Raw genomic sequence first — 22071 nt, forward strand, 5'->3', positions numbered from 1 at the left:
CTGAGCAAATATTTGCCACCTCCTTCGGCTGCACTATATTGCCTTGCCGGAATTAAGCCAGTCATTTATGTTGCTTGTGAGAGAGAGCAAGTTTTAATAATAAATAAGTGGTATAGAAGTAGCATATGGCAGCTAATAAACCTGCAGATTTATAAAACTTAACAGAGAAAATAATGTAGAAACATAAATGTGCACATTTAAATAGTGGTGGACATTTGTGCCTACCAGTTGTATTTTTGACATCACGTTTAACATGAAGACATGCATTTGTGTTTTGAGTGAATTGTTAATGAATTTTAACCTGAAAAGTATTATTTTTAAGTAGAGAGTAGAAATAAAAACGTATTACCAATATTAATTGAATATCAATTAAACACACATATTGAATATAATGGAAAAACAAATATACTTCTAGAAATTGCTTTGACATAACATGAATAATGTTTTAAATAATTTGCTTTGCATATTTGATTTGAATATAAACTGTGCAATAGGTTTATTAATGTATTAAATGTATTAATGTGCATTTAGGTTTCCTTGACTTGACTAGGCCTGATGATGAAAATTAATTTTGCAAGCAGCAATGAAAAATCCTTGTTTATTCTGTCCCCTCTGTCCTGAATTCTATCCTTAGGCAGCAAATGTAATGTTGAATGATCTATTGTACTGCAGGAGAAGAGTATGTTTCAAGTTTAGTTAATGTAACAATATTTGTTCTAGCTGCCGAACTGGACAGGAAACACATGAATCTCAGGCGAAAGTATATCAGTTTAGTTTATTGTGGATCGTATGAAATAAACTGTAAGTTGCAAATCATTAGAAAATGTAATATTCTGGCAGAATTGCATGCAGTCATAGTAGAAACAAGTGACTATTGCTGAGAAGATTTCGGAAGGTTGCAGACTTGGTGGTGCCATCTACAGTGACTGGATACTAAAATCAATGCCCAGAATGTGCCCCCCTGAAATACCAATCAAATGGATTTTGGTTATTTTAATTAGTGAAGAACTTTGGAATGAAAGTTAGTTCCCTTCTGAACCTTGTTGAAGTCAGTCGGTCTGGAGATCATTTTAGAGTCAGCACTATGTTTGTTTAGTTTGCTCTCACATCTCTTCTCTGAGTCTCCTGATGAGTTTACTCACCATAGTCTTAACTGCCCTAGTCTGTAATGTGGTTCAGTTCTGATAAGGCCAACTAATTCTGAACTGCTGATCTGTCCTATGTGCAGCTCGTGTTCTGCACTATCCTGATGCTATCAACTGACGCTGGAAGAACGTGACCACTCCTGTGGAATCGTCCTGCCTGCTGCCCCATGAGGAGAGGTACAACTGAAAGTGGTTTCTTGTTTCTGTTTTAGCTTAGTTACTTACACCAGCATATTTTTAGAGGTAGTTATACTAGTTAGATCCTTGCCAAATTATTTTTGTCTTCTTTTATTTTTGCTTTTGGTTGCATGTGATAGCCCGTTCCCACACATGCAAGTCTCAATTTTGGTTAGTGTTAGTATTGGCCCAGCACTGAAATCAAATGTGAAAACTGTATTTTGAGGATTTACTGATGTCACCATCATCTGCTTTGAAATCTGGTAACAATGTTCATATTCTATTGCTGCTAATCTATATTATTGTTTTGGAGTGTTTAGCTGTACTTATATTTAGTAGGTTGAATCTTTTCAGACATGTTGGTCAGCCTTTGGTTTTCATGTATGTCTAAAATGTAGTTTTGTGCACCATTTATGTGACATTAATTTTCGGATATTAATAAAGCTTTGAGACTTTATTCAGTTTGGAGTTTTGATTTGGTGTTTAAATTCTTATGGTGTTTAGTACTGTTTATATAATGTCATTGGTTGGGACTGTACTATTCTGACTACTACCTCCACCACCAAGTCCAAAGATTCAGTCGACCTCAGAGGGTGAGAAACTGGTGTTGGTGCTTCACTCACCCTGAGCACTGGTGGTTGTTGAGTCCGGAGCTGGAGAGTAGGAATTTTCCGGGCCCCAGTGCTCCAGCACTGGTGACCTAACTTATTGAGAAACATTAAGGAATTTATACACCTACAATGCATCCTAAACCTTTCCCAGGCACTTATAATGCACACTTCTTCCCACGTTGCTTTGAGACACAATGCGTAGCCGTGGCCTGCCTGTAAGTACATGAGAAGTAGCGAAGCAGTCACCTTGCTGTAGTCGCGTCCCAACAGCCAATACCTTCTCTTGGGTCTTATTTGGGTAAACTGGCATATGTCTTTTTGAATTATGTAAAGCTCAAACCTTGGTAATCACTCATATCTGCATGCTCATTCTCTGATATAGGTCAAAAGCAATGCATTGAAATACTGCTGCCTGTGAGTTTATACCTTACAAGGTTGACGATATTTGAAGCAGTGTAAGGGAATACACAAAATTAGTAACTCTTCCTAACACTTCCCCCCTCTTCTTAATGTTCAAGGGCTGATATCTCACCAAATGTTTTGAGAAAACAGACATAAGGAAATTAGGCATGAAGATCACAAAAGGTATCAAATGTCACTTTTAGTAAAAAAATAATATGAGTAATCATATAACTAAGCATGAACTAACCGTCAGTAGATTCTATAACATGGTGATATATAATTAATTTTTATATCTGTCACTGCAAAAACGTTATAGCATGATGTTAAATGAGAATCTATTTTTATATTTCGCAATGTAAATAAATGTATAATTCAACCTTGTCTCCTCTTTCTCCTCTGTCTCCTTTTTCCCCTCTGAGACCTGGGAATCCCTGTAGAAGATATTTTGATATGTTTAAGAGCGGTATATTATATCACAAAAAAAATATATATATTTGTTTTACTAAAACAGCAAACTATTAATCTCATTTATTCATCTCCATGTTTTACTGGGTTAACCCCAGTGACGGTGAGCACTGCATTCATTGACAGTGAAACAAGCATTGGAAAAGTCAATATGTCGCTGCAAAGGGTGACCTATTGCCTTTGGCAATGGGGTGGGGGTGGTGAACAGGAGGATGGTGGGGTGGTGAAAGGGAGGGCGGTGGGGGTGGTGAAAGGGAGGGCGGGTAGGGGTGTGAGAAACCGGCGGCCCACGTCCTTTGCTGCTGCAGTTCTCAGGGTGAAGCATGGATGGGAGAGAGAGGCACAAACAGAGGGCAAGAAACGAGCAAAAAGGCACAAACAGAAGCCAAGAAAGTGGCAGAAAGGCACAAACAAAGAGCAAGAAACGAGCAGAAAGGCACAGAGGGCAAGAAACGAGCAGAAATTCGGCAGAGAGGCACAAACAGAGAGCAAGAAACAATCAGAAAGGCACAAACAGAGGGCAAGAAATGGGCAGAAAGGCAGAAACAGAGCAGCCATATGAAACAAACAGAGCCACAGGCACAATAGCGCTCTTAATGGATGGCGGGACCAGTCACCAGTTGTAAACAACAACAAAAAAGCAGTCCCACAACAATGGCTAAAGAATGGCTGCTGCGTATGTTAATAGTAGCTGGCTGGTGCTCTCAGGGAGGGCAAAACACTAAAAAGGTATAATGTATGCATGCCCTTCACAAATGGGCATACTGCAAAATGAAGCGATAAGGGTGCCAGTAAATGGGAAGGCTATGTGCGGGCTGAAGCCCAAGGTGTAGATACAGCATGTCTCGATTCGAGCTCATGTGAGCTGTCTGGAGCCACAACCTAAAAAGGACAGTCCTACAAGAACAACATACTCCATGACACGGCCAGAACCAACCTAATGTTCGCCATAGTAGTTCAGCAGATGCTAAAACTCATATGCCTGCAACTAGGTCTTGCACAAACCATTTGTATCTGATCATTTGGATTTCCACTGCATCCCAGAGTGGATGTGCATTTTGAAGACTGAAAACATTGCTTTTGGGGCATGGGAAGGGTTTTCTCCAGAGGCAAAAATAATTACCCCATGGAGAAAAAAAATGGCACTGCCTAAACATGTTGCCATTGTCCTGCGCCCAGTTCTACAATATGTACAATGCACATGCTGGAAACATTTTTTAAGAGTATGCCTCAAAACATGCAACTATCATAGGTTTCTATGTGAACTGTCGGCAACATTTGCGAACCCCTTAAATTCATAAAACATTGCCCACGTGTAGTCATATGCCTATAGGTGCAATTTGTCGGTGAAAGGGTCGAATGAAAAAAGCGTGTCAACTATCTTGTCTGCATTTGATTCAAAAACTGCCCTTGTGCATTAATGTTACCTTTAACATAAAATGAGGAAAACATCTTCTCAAGTACTCACATCTAATCCTGGTTCACCTGGTTTCCCCTGAGGGTGAGAAAAGAAAAAAAGGAATAACACCTTTGTTATACAATGTACCAATTAGACAATTACACCCAGAAAGCAGGTCTCTTCTCTTGCCCTAGTTTTTTGAGGAACTGGTTTGCACATGATTTAATTGTAAATGTTAAGCCTCTATTATGTGCAAAACATTATTAGGTGTGCCACAGCTACTAACATTTCCAGTCAGCTCCTCGTTGAGACAGTGCACAGCAAAGCATCATGGAATAGCTGCTTCGTTTATTGCTGTGGTGGGGCAAAAGGCCTGAAATCCTCCACTAAGCAGGACGCAACATCTGATTTCACTCAACATGGTGGGGGGTTCAGTTCCCCACCTAAGGGCTGGATTCAGGAGTGCAGGGCAAATTCTATCAGTGCTGCCGATAGATACTCTGGATTCATTTTGGCAGGGTGTCATGGCTCCCTCTCTTCCCAAACTAGATGGTGTCTGAAGCTAGGAAACCATATCTGGTTTAGCTTGAGGGACACTTGGGCCCCACACAATTTATTACCGTTCCTAGTAAGACGAATACTGGACTAACAGAGCCACCACAGATGGTCACACAATGGCACCAGATTATAAGAAATAGTCTAAAAAATGCCTTGTTGCTTAATTAAAATGAGCACTCAAATGGAACGCTCCCTGCCGGGTGCAGGACAGCACATGGTAAATGTCTACCAGCATGGGCAGTGTTGGATATTCAGGTCCTCTCCCTAGGACTTAATAAATTTGCAAATATTTATAATGGGGCATCAGGAACAACCCAATACAAATATAGGAATGCCCACCTTGAATGTGAATGTGTAAAATATGAATGCAGGTATTCAATGTTAAACAAACACTGGAAAAGCCAACTGATCTAGCATTGACAGGCTGATGGAATGGCTAACACCGTTCTTATCTTTTTACGCGATGGAACAAAAAATACAAAGAAGAAAAAGAAATCATACAAGTCCATAAATATGACATCCATATGCGTGCAATTTTATTTTAAATGAAAAATTGACCAATGCATATCAGTTTCACAGAACTGTGTGGGTGCTTCGATACAGGCATGTGTACTTTGACGAGGTACAGAAACCATTTTAGTTTAATACACATATATACATCACAGGGAAATATTATTCCACTGAGTCAGAATGTAAACCCACAAGGATGATAAAAAAAAATAAAGAAATGAAAGGGTAAAATCAATGGTAAAGTAAGGTTTTGCCCACTGTCACTGAAGTGCATTTTTAAGGGGCTGTTAATATGTGAGCAGGAAAAGATATTTCACTCACTGTAAGAGTGAGCGAGCCGCAGAAAACTTGAGAAAACTTGAGCAAGGCTCAGCTCAGATGAAGGCTCTATTGGAACCTCGAGCCAATAATGAGCCAAGCTTTAATGTGGCTTCTTTCTGCCAACTTCGTGCTACCCTCATGCACAAAGAGGTAAAATCAAAGTATTAACATTTGAGGCTAAAAGGTGGGACAAATGGATGCCAAATTTCGTAGCTGATTTGTACAAAGTGAAACCACAACCCCCAAATTGTGTGATCTTCTGCAAATATTTTATTTTACCAACCCTCCTTTTTCTTCAGTATCACATAAGAAAGAACCTTCACGTATGCGAGTTGAGAATAACAGGTTTAGGAAAACCTAGTGTTTAATTTTATAGACTATAATGGTGCTCTATCTATAAGAATCAGGGCCACATACAGGGTTCACATAACAACTGACTTGCCTCGTAGTTCACTAAAGGCATTGTGCCCAGCATGGGGGCGGGGGCGGTTTGTTTCTAAGTTCATGTATAAAAACTATCACTTTTAATAGGTACTTCTCAGTGCAGTGCTATATTGTGACATATTAATATCAACACTTTCACATGTTAAAAAATACACGTTTTTAATTTTGAAGAGACTGCCTCATATTTTATGTTAAGTGTGTTGTATGATTTACATGACAAACATTTTTAGGGCGCAGCTCATGCGTGGGCTCTATGAGCCAAGCCAGCCCCTGGGCTCAGCTCTGACTCGGCTCGCCCTTTTACGTTGTAAGGCACCTTTGACTCACAGTAAGAGGCAGCCGATTACTAATGTGGGCTGGACCAGGCTATATGCTATGGTGGGAAACAATGAATGAAGAGGGCTAACTCAAACTTCCTCTATATGTGTTTATATGTGTGCAAGTTTTGTTTATGATTTTTGTATTACACGAGGCTGGCCAAACAGCTTAAGATGTCTCTATGCCAGACCAAAAAGCGCGGCTCACCCACAGCAGCAGCAGCTTCTGTCATTCTGCAGTTGGGGGGGGGGCAGCTTGGGTGTGGTCTCTGCTGTAATAGACCTTTACAGTCACGGTTTTCTAGATGAAACCTGTAATGCATCTGATTTACACTTTAATCCCGACACTAACTCTATATTTATATTTACTCGTTTGAGAACCTGGGTCAACAAATGAGACCCTGTGTAATATGACAAGCATCGTTCCTACCTATAAAGGAGAATTCCTTGATTAAAATACAAAATACAAAAATAAGAATTCCTTATATTATTTTTGTTCACATTTTACCAAAAGTTTTCAAAGGTTTAACAGACTAATATCATTGATGGCATTATTGCTAAAAACATGTTTTGGTGATTGGGCAAGGGAATTGTGTTAGTTTCGTATCACTACTTGTCACCTTGTCTCCTTTGGCGCCGGGCAAGCCAGTAAGTCCCACCGAACCAGGCAGTCCCTAGAATTACAATGAATGCATCATACATTTGTTACAATACAAAACAGACAAATACATTTATTTTGCTCACACAAACAATGTAACTTACCGGTGGGCCAGTGTGACCCTTTTCACCACTGTCTCCTTTCTCTCCCTTATGACCATCCATCCCCTGATGGAAAAGAGGGTAATTTAGCAGAGGAAACCTCAAGGATTATGTTGCCAATGCATTCAAGAAAATAAGTACTGCTTTGCACCGAATTTTTAAGGTTCACTCCATGCAAAGTTGCAAAAAAGTGAACAAAACATCAGTACTTGAGTCAAAAAGTCTATAACAACTAACATTTTCTATACTTGAAATGACTTTGCAGATTGTATTCCTCATCTTTAGATAAATAAATATATTTTTTAACAGGACATTTTTGGATGAAATATATCAAATGTAGAAATGCAAGAAGAATTCAAAAGCCTTCTTAATTTTTCCATGCTCAAATACATCTAACACAAACTGTTTCAATCCTCTTGTTTTGTGCAATCCTTAAAATAAAGAAACGGTTCCCTAATCGAACATTTTTTTAACATGGGTCGATGGAATGCAACGCTCCACTCTCTAATTAAATTATGTTGCATTTTGTTTACTTTCTCTGTAAAATAATACATCACAAATTAAAAGCAGAAAATTATTCGATTCGAAATTAATATTTCATGTCATTCCCTCTGTGTGCAAAAGCCATTATGGGATCTACAGTTGCAGTTTTTATGCAACTATTTTTGAAAAAATATGAGGGTTTAACCTTTCAAACCTCTTCAAATGCTAGAAGCTTGTAAATGTCCTACACCTTAGCACACTGCCAAATAATATAAATATAACCAATGGGAAATAATTAAGAAAAAGTGAAAACTGATATTTCAGTTGCGAGAGAACCAAGCCTTTAATGTTGTTATTTTATTTCTATTTTCGTGAAGATGCTTTTCAGACACCTTCATGAAACCGCCTGTGCAAGATGACAAAGCCTTGGTACACCAGGGATGGGGTGACTAATCACTGGAAGACAGGCTGCGTGTGATAGAGAATGTCGTGGGATAAAAATGCCTGAAGGGTTGGGTGGTCCGACAGTAGAGTTGAAATTCCTCCTTAATGCAGACCACTCAGAAGGGGCAGGCCTCCAGACCTTTTAGGCAGTTGTACAAGCCTCTTTTTAGTCCCAGATATGCAGGGTCTGGAATTTAAGTTCTATGCACAAGGGGTATAAAGACTCTTTTATCAAATTTCACTCACTATCTTTCCTTCAGGGCGGTGGTGGGAATCTGCCATGTCGATGGTCTGCTATCCCCCAAATTTAGAGATGATCACTGACACAGTGGCCCTCTCTGTACACTGAAAGGACCCGCCACCACAGCGGTTCCATTCATTGTACAGAAAGTTTAGTTGATGCCCTCTGTTTTGACAGCTGTTCACCAAACTTTTCAAAAGGTTTTGTTTTCAGAAACAAACTTCCCAAACGGAGGATTGTTTTTTAAAAACAAAAATCCAATGACCCCCACACCCTCTTAGCATTCTTCCAATTTTTGAGGGGTCACTGTATCTTTCTATCCATCACAGCCAGGTGTTTCCTAAATAGGCTGGGTGGTATGATGGCCTTCCTCTGTCCGCCCCTACTCCGTCTGGCCATCAGAGGAAGCTTTCCATCGATGGAGCCCCCTTTGCTCCAGCAACAGAAAACTTAAGGTCCGTCCATCTCTAAATGAGCTGGGTGGAACTCTTGGTTTGCCAGACCAGGTACTCTATTGCCAAACTCTAAATGAGGCCATCGTCAGTAAAATATGTATGACCTCATGCCGGTATGTATTTGCAATAGCTGGAAAACCTTGCAGAGGTAGCCACCATGTGTGTTCTCAGTGATAGAAAATCTAATAAGCTTTAACAGCATCCATTAAATGTTTAATAAAACATGTAACAAATACATTGTGCCACACTGGAATTGCACTGTAGGTGCTGTATCAAAGTAGTCTGATTTTAAAATCTGCACAAGAAACTTCAGTGTGCCTATCTTTGGATCTCACCACATACTTCTGAAAATCAGGTTGTACAGAAGTTCAGCATTTCCATACAAGATCTCAAGTTCCCAAGTAGCTTTTGCGATCCAGCTCCAATATAATTTGAGAAAGTTTTTAATCAAAAGTTGATCATTTCAGAGCCATTAACTTGCCTACCATGTTTCCAAATATTTCTTCTCATCCACTCTTATCTTGATCATGCTTCAGCGACAACCTCTTTCCTATGGCAATCCTTTGCTGCTCTGGATAAGCTGCAGTTGACAATCTAAGGTGGGATCCGTATGTGATTTGCTACCAAAATGCATTATGATTCAATAGTTCTTTTCTTAGAAGCAATTAGTAAACTTAATGTGACCTTTATAGTAGTCTCTTCTGGCCTTAAGCTGAATACTGCTGTGTCTCTCCTCCAGAAACCCTCACCTATCAGACCAATGTCACTGCTTCCTTTCTTTTTCAAAGCTATATAACAGTCTGTGGTCTCTTAACTAAAGCAGACTTAGGTCTTACGATGCAACAAATATTTTGCTGTTTTTTTTAGAAATGCTTATGACCTTTCAGGGGGACTCTGGAAGGTGTTTTGTACAACCTTGTTATGACAACTGACAATTGGAGTATCAATATACTGATCTCCTTAGATGGATAAGCTCCATTTGATATGGTCAAGCACATCATTCTTATTTACTTGCTTCTGGCCTACTGTCTAGACTTTCAAAAACGCTGATTGAGATTTTCTTAATACATATTTTCAGCGTGTGTCTATTCCTCTTTATGCCCCTACACCCAGGTACTCATCTGTGGGACCCAATCAGGTTTCATTCTTCTGCCACCTGCCTCTTTAATGCGCATGCCAAGTGTCTTGCATACTTCATTCTATTGGTTTGCATTTATATATGTATTTGGATGATACTCCTACTCTTCTCCCCTTACATGTAGATGATGGCCTTGCAAGCCTCTGAAAGTCTAAGCATGGACAGTTGGTAACAAGTTAATATGGACAAAACTGAGATTATTATAGCAGGCGTTTGAAGGACCTGTAGGGATGCACTTCCTGACTTACTGAATTATGTGATTGACTCCTTTTAAGATTGTGAAAACTCTAGACTTCATTTTGCTCCATGACTTACTGAGAAAACAATCTGTGGCCACAGACCAGTGCTCGCTCCTCACTCTGATAATCGCTACCATCTTACAGTCCTTGGCTTCTTCGGCAGTGCAATGATCTCCACACTATTATGATCACATAACACAGTGGTGTCAGGAACTTTGGAGTTACAGGAAAAACATGCTTAAATGGCGTTTGCTGAATGCTTAGCACAATTGGAGTGCTAACTAGGGTGATAATTAGGATTGGAGGAAAGGTGGAGAGTGGAGCGGTGAATGCCACAACAAACCAAAACTAACTTAAATCTTGTGGAAGCAGGGTTTTGGAACTGGCAGCCATCTTGTATGATATTGTATAAAATGAGAATGGAGTCAGAGTCTTGTTGCTTCCCAAAGCAGTCTGTGGTTGGCAGTCTTCAGCGGATCACTGAGGAGGCAGTATCTCACAGAAAGAACGTTGGGTTGGAAGTTTGTTTCCTGGGTTTTGCGCTATCTTGCCCATTCAAATCTGATTTCCCATTCACTCAATAAAAGGACAAAAGTAATCATAATTTTTCTATTTTCCTTTGAGAGAACTGCATCCGAGTTTAGGGAAGATAGTATTGAGTTGGAGGACTTGTTACTTAAGGTAATTAGTTAAAAGATTGTATATATTACTGATGGTACAAGGTTTTTTTTACTAAGCTGACAATGTTTCTTACAGACTTCCATAGCAATCCGGGAGGAAGTGTGATGGGCCTTGCCTCAATTTTTTCTATCTCATCCCCTCATCTGTTTCCACTCCTTATGGTCTGCTGTGATTTCTGTTCAATTATAAGTCATGGACTCTCTGTGGAGGTGAATAAGACATGCATCATGGCACCTAAGCAGACTGGTAAATAAAAATCTGTGAAATACAATGCACACCTTCTCGGTTGTATAATATACTTGTGCTGCTCTTTTCAGCTAACATTGAAATGGCACCTCTTTTCGGTAACCAATCTAGGTTCCTGTCAATTTAGAAATATGAAGCAGCAGCAATCTTCCCTGATGTACAGTACGCTCTAATATCTGAAGCTGACATAGGATAACACGATTATCGCCTTCTGAGATTCAAGTGTTGAGCTCCAAGATACATCAATAGGAAAATAAGTTAACACTTCTTACTTTTAAGGCACTCAGTATATTGTGCATGCATATCCACCAAAGCATTTGCGATTGAACCCTTTGAAAAGGTTCATATATCTGAATCACGGCTTCTCTTCTTGTTTTGAAATACCATTACATGTTGTCCACTCTGTAATTGAGGAGGCTGCATCCCTCTTTTAGTCCTGATAAAAAAACAACCTCAACATCTTCATGATGAAGTCGATATGAAGAAGAGCGATAGAAGACCTGGATTACCAGTACTCCAGGTCCTGTCCCAAGAAGTGACATACATTAACAATGATTCAGGCCAACTGACCAGCACTGGTGCTTGTCAGCAACGTGTGTAATGATGCAAATGTAAGCTATATGTAGAGATACTACTATTACACAACTGCCTACTCTAGGGAAAGTATGTAGTTTAACTTTACTAGATGTCGGTGTTAACCCAGAAGCACAAGTATATTCTGTGCTTTCTCCTTGTTGGATAGATACATCCCCTTAGCTGATTAAAAATGCCCTATTAGAAAGTATTCCCTGTTGAAAATAATGCCCGGTAAGAAAAATGTACACTAGGCAGCCAACATTCTTTCTTAAGTGGGTATGCATATCTCAAACATAGCTGTATGATTTATTCAAATGGTAACAACTAACTTACATATTAAGGCCATATCCACACAATTGTCAACACCCAAAGTACAGTAAGTAAATAACTTTTCAAACTACAGCGAGGAAAGTAGCCTGTGCCCACAAGTTTTAGGGGGCCCCCTTTTGATAGAACACAACACAATTGAAGGCAAGAAAGTACCAATGGCATGATGTTATTGCCTTTTTGGGGCCATAAACACGAGACCTGATTGAGGCCTTCCGGTTTCATCCATATCCAAAGGACTCTGGGTCCCTTTAACGAGGGAAGAGCATTTGGTTAATGGAAACAGGTTTGAATCTATTTTACAGATGTGTTAAGTGTGGCATCTCAAAAACTAGCGACAGATTGCTGGGCAAGACTTTAGTGAACATGTAGATTTCATGAAAATGGTAATGGTTAACTTGGAAATCATTAAATAAAAACAGTAGCAGCAACCTTTCACACATTAAACGCTGGATAAAGAGAGACCTTCTCGTCTGCTGATACACTTATTAAGCCCTCTCCTTCATTCCCAGAGCTGGCCCGCTGCTCTCGAACATTTTTTACACTCCTCTGACGCGATAGCCCAGTCTATCCTCAGCCATGCGTGTAACCCTCCAGTAATGTTTCTGATAACACCTCAGTGTATGATTCAACTGTGACAACGTATTCGGGGTCAGGCTTTACACACTTCTTGAGGAGACGTGGTATAGAACCGAGGAAGCAAATGGTCAGCTGGAATTTTAACTCAATTGAGGACAGACATTGCTAATGGAGACCCACATACAGCATCCTACAGTATAGGTATCGTGGACTTACCTTCGGCCCTTGAATTCCTTGAAGACCCTGTTAAAATGAAACAATAATTGTTCATAAAGCAAATTCAATAAGTTCAGCCTAGAAGACATAACCAGATGCCTTGCTGATCATTTATATTTCTTTCCGTTTGCCAGCAAGCCTCCAGTAATTATTGACTTTGTAAAATGCGCTTTTTGTAAACGTGCCTAGCATCTAAGCATATTATAAGATGGTTCATGACTGAGCATGAGACATTTTTGTTTTTTACTTTTTTCTTCTGAGGTATTGTTTTAACTATGTGTTGCTGAAACATAGACTTAAACAAATGCATTACAACCTTTTTCATCTTTATTTGAGCAAAGGTATTCAAAACCTTTTGCACAGAAAGACACAAATACAGTAATGGAAATATTTGTTGATTAAATTAGAAATCAAGAAATACTCATGATTGATAAATCAAAATCTTTAAATAAAACCTTAAAAATCAAAACCGTGCTACCCCAGCCACGCCACTTGGTCCTTTCACTGCTGTCCAGTGGCTGAAGGGCACTGACTCACTTTATAATGAATCAGTGTTGGGCTGCAATTACTTGTATTGGAACTTCCATCACAAGGGCGGGGGGAGGGGTGTGGCTGTTGCCATGGAGAGCTGCAGAGCTCTGTATTTAACATGCGCATGACAGACTGACCTTTCACTGGACTCAGTCAGCCTAAGGCAGTGGCCTCCAACCTTTTTAATGCCGCACCCCCAATTGAAAAATAAAATCATTGGGGCCCCCCTCAGAATTTTTCACAAATATTTTATAAAGATGGCAATGTTTAAATATGCCTAGATGCATTTAAACATTGCAGTTAAGTACTGTTACCTTTTTAAAAATGCAATAACATGTGTCTGCTTAAAACAAAACACTTCTCTGTGTAGCGCTTCTTTTGGCCAGAGTGTGGTGACCCCCTACGCCCCCCAATCACTTGAGGCCCCCCTAGGGGGGGGGTCTGCTCCCCAGTTTAAAGACCCCTGGCCTAAGGTGTGTCTCAGGCTTCTCAGTTCTAAATTCACTCTGCTTAGAAGACAGGGCATAGCTGCCAAGTTTCCAGTTTGGTCATGTGTGACATTCTCACGGTTTAAGTGTGTTTACGTGTGACATTCTGTGCCTTATGAGTGACACAGAGTAAAACATAATTGGGATTAAAACCGATCAGAAAGAGTCCCCTGTGGCACAACATACAACTCTTTGGGTAAGTACTACATACTTTTTGTTCAAATGCTCTTATGGGCACCGAGGGACTGCCGCTCACTGGTGGCATACTGTTATTGAATTTAAAGTTACCTGCTAGTGCACAAAGTCGCGAGCATCAACCATCTGCCTCTAAAAACAATGCACACCAGGACAGCTGTCACCCCCTCTCCTACCTCGAATCATCTAGCCGGGAGGCAGACACTGGTAGAATCTAAATGTAAAACGCTGATCTCCGAGTCTCTCTCATGTTATGGACAAATATCTTTTGACGCTGGGTGGCTTACAAAGAACAACTAATGGCGAGTTTACAGGAGCTCTCAAAATTGAGCAATAATTATTGGAAAGCATGAATGTGAAAAAGGTTAATGAATTCCGTTAATTTGACCGTGGCTTGTGGCACTTGGCAGGGCTGTTACAAAATATATGGTGCTAAATAGTTCCGTGGTGCAAATTAGCACCACCGATGCATTTTATTCGAAACTTCAAAGCACTTTCAAGTGAGTCCATTCTCGAGGTATGTTAATTAAAATATATCATTTAATTACATAGCATTTATTGCTTAAAAAACACGTGTCTGGTAACACAGTAGTTGACGTTGAAAGCATGCAGCGCTGCAGCTTCTCGTGGAGGCTCAGGGGCACGGCCTTTACCACTGGCACTGGTACCTCCGGGCTGGGCTGGGCCTGCTGCTCTCTGCCTCAGCGCGAGATGGAGAGAAATCGCGAGCTCTCCACAAGTGGTCCAGGAGGTCGATTACAATTAGGACTTTCCATTTTCGAAATTATCTACATTTTTTACTATTATTGCTCCCCTCCGATGTCTTGGTTTTTACTCTTTGTTGTATTATTTCCAGTCTGGTCCTTGGGAAGTTGCTGTGGTGCCCCCTGCTGGCGGTGGCGTCCAGCACACCGAGGCAGGCAGAGGTGCTCCTGGACCTCGGTGAAGTCTGGCGACTGCAGCTGACTGGAGGAAAAATCAAAGCTGCTCTGAATCAGACACTGCGCGGCCACAGGGTCAGTGGCCTTTCCGGAAACCAACAATGCGCTGCCCTCTATCCGCGTCAAGCCACTGCTGGGTCTAACTTGTATGTCTACGAACATGACCACCTGTGCTGACAAGACCGCCTAGTATTCTCAGAGCCGAGCTCGGCTTAATTGTCGGTGACGATTCCCTGTGCAGGGTGTCTCACAGAAGAGTTCTTAATTCATGAGGTGTGACGACTCACCGAACAAAAGGAAACACGATCTGGGCGAGCAATGCCAGCACAGCGAGCTACAGCTCCTTGTCCAGTGCCAGGGTGCCTCGAGGGTGGTCCAAGGGCCCTGCAATATGCATGACTAATGAATTGCAGCTCTCTGATGTGGACAGGAGCACTAAAATGCATTAGTGTAACCCCTGATGGGTGGTAGGTACTTGGCAGAGCTGGCTGGGTCAGCTAACACAGCCCTCCTTGTTTTCAGTGTGGCAATGTGTTGTCTTGTCCATCCAATCCTGAAGCAGATCTCATGCCATTTAATGTAATAAATATCATAAGAGCTATGTCTGCATGGGCTCTTTGGCACACAGGAACCTCCAACTCAGACACAGAAGAGCCAGGGAGCGCAGGGTAGGGAAGCGAGCACAACATGGCCATTTATGGTGCTGCTTTATTTTAAAGAGCACGACTGGCCATTTTTTGTGAGGTCAAGCGTAAGCGTATGACCTCTTACATAATTTTAAGCATACTTCTGTGAGATTTCAGCTATTTCATTTGTTAGTTTCAGTGTCATTTAAAAATCCTTGCTTGCTAGTGGTCTGTCATGCCTCTTTGTCCCTCCTTCTTCTATGTGGGAGCAGGGACCAACTACTGTATGATTAAGCTTTGTCCTATTTGTCTAGTCAGTACTTTTTTTTTTTTTACTTTGTTTCCTGCTCTGGTCGAGGGAAGCTTCCCTTTTAATTTGCAGAGCATTCTTGGTCTGAGCTTAGCTGTAAACAAGGCTATAAATCAGGCTGATACCCTCTCTCAGCTACCTGGCTCCCGCCCTTCCTTGGCTTGGATTTTCTTTAGCAAGTGTGCCTGACTGTAGTCCCCAGGGCGGAGGATCGCTTGTAATTGCTTATAGCCTAATCACCCAGCTCTACAAGGGCTCTGTAATCCTTAGAGACAGTGTCCACTTCTGCTCCATACTGGGATCCCACTTGCAGCTCCATCAGTGCACCTCAGTTCACACACTCCAAGACCTCAGCTGGGCCAGTGCCACGAATCCCATACATGCTGTCTGCCAGAGCACCTCAGTTCTTGCAGTAAATACACTCTGCTGTTCCAGTACTAGGACCTCGGGTGCAGCTCCATCAGTGCACGTCAGTTCACAAACTCCAATCCCCTCAGCATGTCATAACCTCATGCACGCTGTCTGCCAGAGCACCTCAGTTCTTGCAGTCAGTACACACTGCTGTTCCAGTACTGGGACCTCAGGCGTAGCTCCATCAGTGCACCTCAGTTCACACACTCCAGGCCCCTCAGCCATGCCTGGACCAGAACCCTACACACGCTGTCTGCCAGAGCACCTCAGTTCTTACAGTCAGTACACTCTGATGTTGAAGTACTGGGATGTAGGGTGCAGCTCCATTAGTGCACCTCAGTTTTACCCTGGCGATGTCACCTCTTTTCCTCTACTGGGACCCCACTCACATACAGATCAGTTACAGCAGCTCAATATAAATATTCAGTCTCACTTCCAAGCAAATACTGGACCCAAAAGAGCAAAACAAAGCTCAGCCAGTGCATCTTAAGTCTAACAGCCACTGTGCCAGATTCCATAAATTCTAACATTCAGTGCACGTTTCTTCTCAGTACTAAGGCTCACACATTCCCCTTGCTTCAAAGGTTCAGGGGCAAAGCTACTCCCATACTGGGCCCCACTCGCAGCTTCACCAGGGCACCTCCAGGCCAACACTCAGCAACAATGGCACGCCAATACTAGGTTCCACACATAGCTCCATTAACATACCGTACACTTCTGACTCTGTGTGCAAGTTACTACTCTCGTACTGCAGCCCACATACAACTCTGTTAGTGCTCCTCAACCCTAACCTGCAGCGCTCCATTATTCCAAAACCAGGAAATACATGGCACTCCATTTCTCATTCCTCACCGGCTGCCTTTCTGTTATTCCAGCATTAGGCCAGTACACAGTTCGGTCTACACCCCCAATCCCGATCTGAAACGTCCCACTATTGCTGTATTGGGGTTCACATACACCTCTGATAATGCACCTCCTGCTGTTCAGCAGTGCCCTCTGCTGTTCCACACTCTGACCTCTGTTTGAGGACGTGGGGGGAGCCAATTAAATCTATTCTTAGCTGCGGTGTTTCTTTGGAAGGGTCTGTTTCACCTATGTTACTCCATTCTTTCCTTTACCCTCAATTTTTTCTTTCTCCCCCACTTCTCTTTCCAGTTCTTAAAATCTAAACGTTAACAGTTTCTCTCTTTCTTTCAACTGTTTATTTCTACTCCTTTCCCTTTTTTTTATTTCCCTCTTCCTACCTCTTTTTTCAAACTTGCAAAAACTTGGTTATTTCTTTCTTTGTTTCACTACTCTCTTTTTTCTTCATCAGGCCTTCATTCTTTCACAATTTTTTTTTCTCTTCCCTTCATTCATTCTTTGTCTTTGTTTGCTCTTTCATTTGACTCAGTATGCGTCCTTTCACTTAAAAAAAAAATCTTTCTTCCTTCCTTCCTTTCTCTGGAGTTTTTCTTATCTTTATCTTTCATTTCATGTTTTACTATAAATCCCTCTTTTTCCATCTGTATGTGGAAGCCACAAGTTACTTGTAGGGACCCGAAGTGTCAAAGTGGTTTTCCCATTCTGTGTCTGTGGGAAATGTGTCAGTAAATACATGTCCTGGTTCTTTCGCTGCTTGTTTGTCTCACCATCACTCTTTTTTTCCTCTAATGTTCATTTTTCTCTTTCTTTTCACACTTTTCATTATTTTTTCTCTTTATCTTCGTTCGTTCGCTAGCTTCCTTTCCTTTTTTCTTTCATCTAACACGTTTGCTCTATTTCTTCTCTTAGTTGTGTTTTCATTGTCTCATTCTTTCTTTCCCTTCTTTCTTTTATTTCTTTGTGATCCCCTTTTCTTTCTTCCTTTTGTCTGGTGTATTCCTTTGGCTTCTCTTTTTCTGCCCCATCAGCTATCTCTCCACAGGCCTAGTTATCAAAGGAGCTACAGGTGCAATGGCACCAGGACACAGAGACCTACGGACCCCACTCAACTCTAATTACTGCTCTATTTTCCTACCAATATTCCAGTCAACCGTTTTCCTTTCTTACTTCAGAGCCCATGACACTGTCACTACGCCACTTGTCCTCTCCATCTTTACCCAAGACTCCCTCATTCCTTTCACCCTCCAATACGTCCCAAATTATATTTTTGTTATGGTGTTTTGAGCATTATACTCTAATGCCAAAAGTGTATTTCTAATAAATGTTTATGTGATAATTGTATATGTTTTAAGATAGAGGAAGAAGGTAAATGGAAGTGCTTTAGTTAAATGCTGGGCGACTGGAATTATATAGCAGAAAATAGACGACATTATGAGGCAGATTTGACCAATTTATGTGGCAAGAAAAGTACAGTTATGAATTTACAATGCTACTAGCTGTAACTCAAAAAAACTGCAAGACCTATTACATTCCAAATGCTTGTTATCCTCTTCTGGTCTTAGTTCAGACAGTTTGTGGGAAAATCCAGGCTATGGAAGTCCATACTGACAGCATCTACAAGGTGACACACTCCAAACAAGTATGGTGCCTGTGGCCGCCATACCAGTTTAGTACACAGTGATGTTATTTGTTTCAGATTGAATAGCCAAGATGTGAGATGGATGTGAGAGCTGCAAATAATTAAACACCAGCTGAGTCGGACTGCCCTTTAAGTAAAAAAAAAACAAATTGCAAGGAGAGTTTTTCTGCATTTCAATCTCGGGCCGTGTGTACTTTAAATCATCAGCATGTGGTGATATTTTTCAGGTAATAGCTGTATTCACTCCTACATCATCCATAAAACGTCATTAGAAACAAAAAGTTAATTTTAAATGATATTGGCGGTACCATAGCAGAGGCGTAAAATTCAAATAAACCTAAACCCCTTGGGTGCCCAGGACGTAACGGTTACGTCCTCGGCAGCACCGCTCAGGTGCAGAGGATGTAACTGTTACGTCCTGCACCTGGCTGTGGGGGCCTCACACCCACCCCCCCAGGGCAGGGATGGAAGGGTATCGCTTCCCCTTCCACCCCCGTGATGTCTGATGAAGTCAGGGCGCGATCGCGTGCTGACCTCATCAGAGGCTGCCCCCATCGCCCTGGAAGCTCAGCTTTCAGCATGATCGGAAGAGAAATTCAAAGCATTCTCTTCCAATCAGGGGGTGGGGGCAGGCAGAGGACATGAAAGGAAAGGCCTTTCCTTTCCTTTCATGTCTCTTTGAGCATTTCTAAGCCTGATCGTGAAGCGATCAGGCTGCAGAAATGCCCACTAGACACCAGGGACTTTCTTTTTTTTAAATGGACATGAGGGGAGTGACACCTTGAGCAAGGTCACTTCCCAGGGGGGCAATATTTTATTAGGCCTATTTTAATTAGGAAGCCACTAGGTACCAGGGATAGTGATTTTTTGTTTTTGTTTTTTAGAGGTGGGGAGCGACCCCTTAGGCAAGGGTCTCTCCCCTGGAGGGCACATTCTTTTAGGTCATTTCTGCCCCCCTTGGGTGCCAATCGGCCTATTTTAGTTAGGCCAATCTGCCCCCAACGGGGGAAGAAACCACTAGGCACCAGGGATTTTTAAAAACTTTTTACAGCTGGAGGGCGACCCCTTAGGCAAGGGTGGCTCCCCTGGGGGGAAAATGTATTTTAGGCCATTTCTACCCCCCTTGGGGGCAGATCTGCCTATTTCTATTAGGCTGACCTGCACCCGGGGACAGAAACAACTTAGGCACCGGGGATTTGCGTGTGTGTGTTTTGTTTGGGGGGCAGTCCCTTAGGCTAGGGTCGCTCCCTATGGTGGCACATTACTGTTAGCCATTTCTGCACCCCTTGGAGGAAGATGGGCCTATTTGTGTAAGGCCCATCTGCACCCCAGGGGGGCAGAAAGCCCAGCAGAGACCAGGGAAGATTTTTTTTCTCCAAAAAAGAGGGTGGGATATGGCCATACCCCCACCTCAAATAAGTGGGGAGAAAGTTTTTCTGCCCATCAGTGGGGTGGTGGCCACCAACAGTGTAGGCATGGTTTTGCCCCCACTCCAACTAAAGGGGGTAACAGTGTTTCAGCTCTCACCCCGCACACTAAAAGATCTTATCAACACGGCAAGCAAGAGGACATTTGATTATTTGGGGTTTGCATTTTACATTTGGGTCATGAGAACATGTCTAACTCTCAAAATTGTCCCACTTGGAAAGGTCAGGGCTGCACTTTTTGGACTTTGGGAAGCTGTCATGTAGAAAAATCTGCGAGACCTAGACACATCTGAAAACTAAACATCTGGGTGAGTCCAGGGTGGTGTGCTTCACATGCACCCCACACCATTTTCATACCCACAATGCCCTGCAAACCTCCAACTTTGCTTGAAATCACACATTTTTCCCACATTTTTGTTATGGAACCTTCCGGAATCTGCATATTGTGATGTGTCCATGTTGTGTTTTGGGGCATATCCTGTCGCGGGCACTAGGCCTACCGACACAAGTGAGGTACCATTTTTATCGGGAGACTTGGAGGAATGTATGTGGAAGGAAATTTGTGGCTCCTCTCAGATTCCAGAACTTTCTATCACCGAAATGTGAGGAAAAAGTGTTTTTTTTGCCAAATTTTGAGGTTTGCAAAGGGTTCTGGGTAACAGACCCTGGTGAGAGCCCCACAAGTCACCACATTCTGGATTCCCCTTTGTGTCTAGATTTGAAAATGCACACGTTTGGTAGGTTGCCCTAGGTGCAGGCTGAGCTAGAGGCCAAAATCCACAGCCAGGCACTTTCCAAAAAACATGTCAGATTGCAATGTAAAAATGTGATGTGTCCATCTTGTGTTTCCTGTCGCGGGCATTAGTCCTACCCACACAAGTGAGGTACCATTTTTATCGAAAGACTTGGGGAAAAACAGAATAGAAGAACAAGTGTTATTGCCCCTTGTCTTTCTCTAAATTTTTTCTTTTCAAATGTAAGAAAGTGTGTAAAAAAGATGTCTATTTGAGAAATGCCCTGTAATTCACATGCTAGTATGGGGACCCCGGTATTCAGAGAAGTGCAAATAACCACCGCTTCCCAACACCTTATCTTGCCCATTTTGGAAATCCAAAGGTTTCCTTGGTACCTATTTTTCATTCTTTATATTTCACCAAAAACATCGCTGTATACCCGGTATACAATGAAAACCCATTGCAAAGTGCAGCACATTTATTGGCTCTGGGTACCTAGGTTTCTTAATGAACCTACAAGCCTTATAAATCCCCGCAACTAGAAGAGTCCAGCAGACATAATGGTATATTGCTTTAAAAAATCTGCCATAGCTGGAAAAAGTTATAGAAGAAAATGTGGATAAGTTACTTACCTTCGGTAATGCTTTTTCTGGTGGATACAATAACTACCTGTGGATTCCTCACCTAAAGAATTCTCCCCTCGCGCCAGCCCTCGACGAAAATTTCTTCTAGCTCTGCACGTCGACGATGACGTCACAATCACCCGACTCCATGCGACGTCACATGACGTCATCCAGGCAATAAGAAGCCCTCGTCGACGTGCAGACGTCAGTTATCACCATTTTTTACGTGCCATAGAGGCGAACAGGTTAAACCTAAAAAGTACACATTCATCCAGAATAGATGAAAATAAAACATTTAATATAAAACTCAATAAAATTCACAGTTATGAATGCTCAATCCGAGACCGAAATAAATATATATATGTATAAATCAAGTCCAAAATGCCCCTTCACTATCTTAATGTGCAAAGGAAAAGTATATACAATGAATACAACTATATGCATGAAACAGCTATACACATATATTACAAGATCAAGGATGCGCACCCAAAGAGATCTTGGTTTGACCAGTCAGGCAACGGGGAGGCGGGTGGGACCGTGAGGAATCCA

General features: G+C 41.8%; 1 protein-coding gene across 1 annotated transcript in view; it reads right to left on the reverse strand.

Moving 5' to 3' along the window:
- The window catches only part of LOC138245569 (collagen alpha-1(XXIII) chain-like), a 284280-nt gene that overhangs the window by 41244 nt on the left and 220965 nt on the right, over window positions 1-22071 (reverse strand). The window contains exons 19-23 of the mRNA XM_069199279.1: window positions 12734-12760; window positions 7112-7174; window positions 6970-7023; window positions 4269-4295; window positions 2713-2766 (exon numbers count right to left, since the gene is read on the reverse strand). Of these exons, the coding sequence (XP_069055380.1) occupies window positions 2713-2766; window positions 4269-4295; window positions 6970-7023; window positions 7112-7174; window positions 12734-12760 (225 nt within the window). The remainder of the gene's footprint in view (window positions 1-2712; window positions 2767-4268; window positions 4296-6969; window positions 7024-7111; window positions 7175-12733; window positions 12761-22071) is intronic.

The sequence above is a fragment of the Pleurodeles waltl genome, chromosome 7 (assembly GCF_031143425.1).
Source record: "Pleurodeles waltl isolate 20211129_DDA chromosome 7, aPleWal1.hap1.20221129, whole genome shotgun sequence".
NCBI classification, from domain to species: Eukaryota; Metazoa; Chordata; class Amphibia; order Caudata; family Salamandridae; genus Pleurodeles; species Pleurodeles waltl.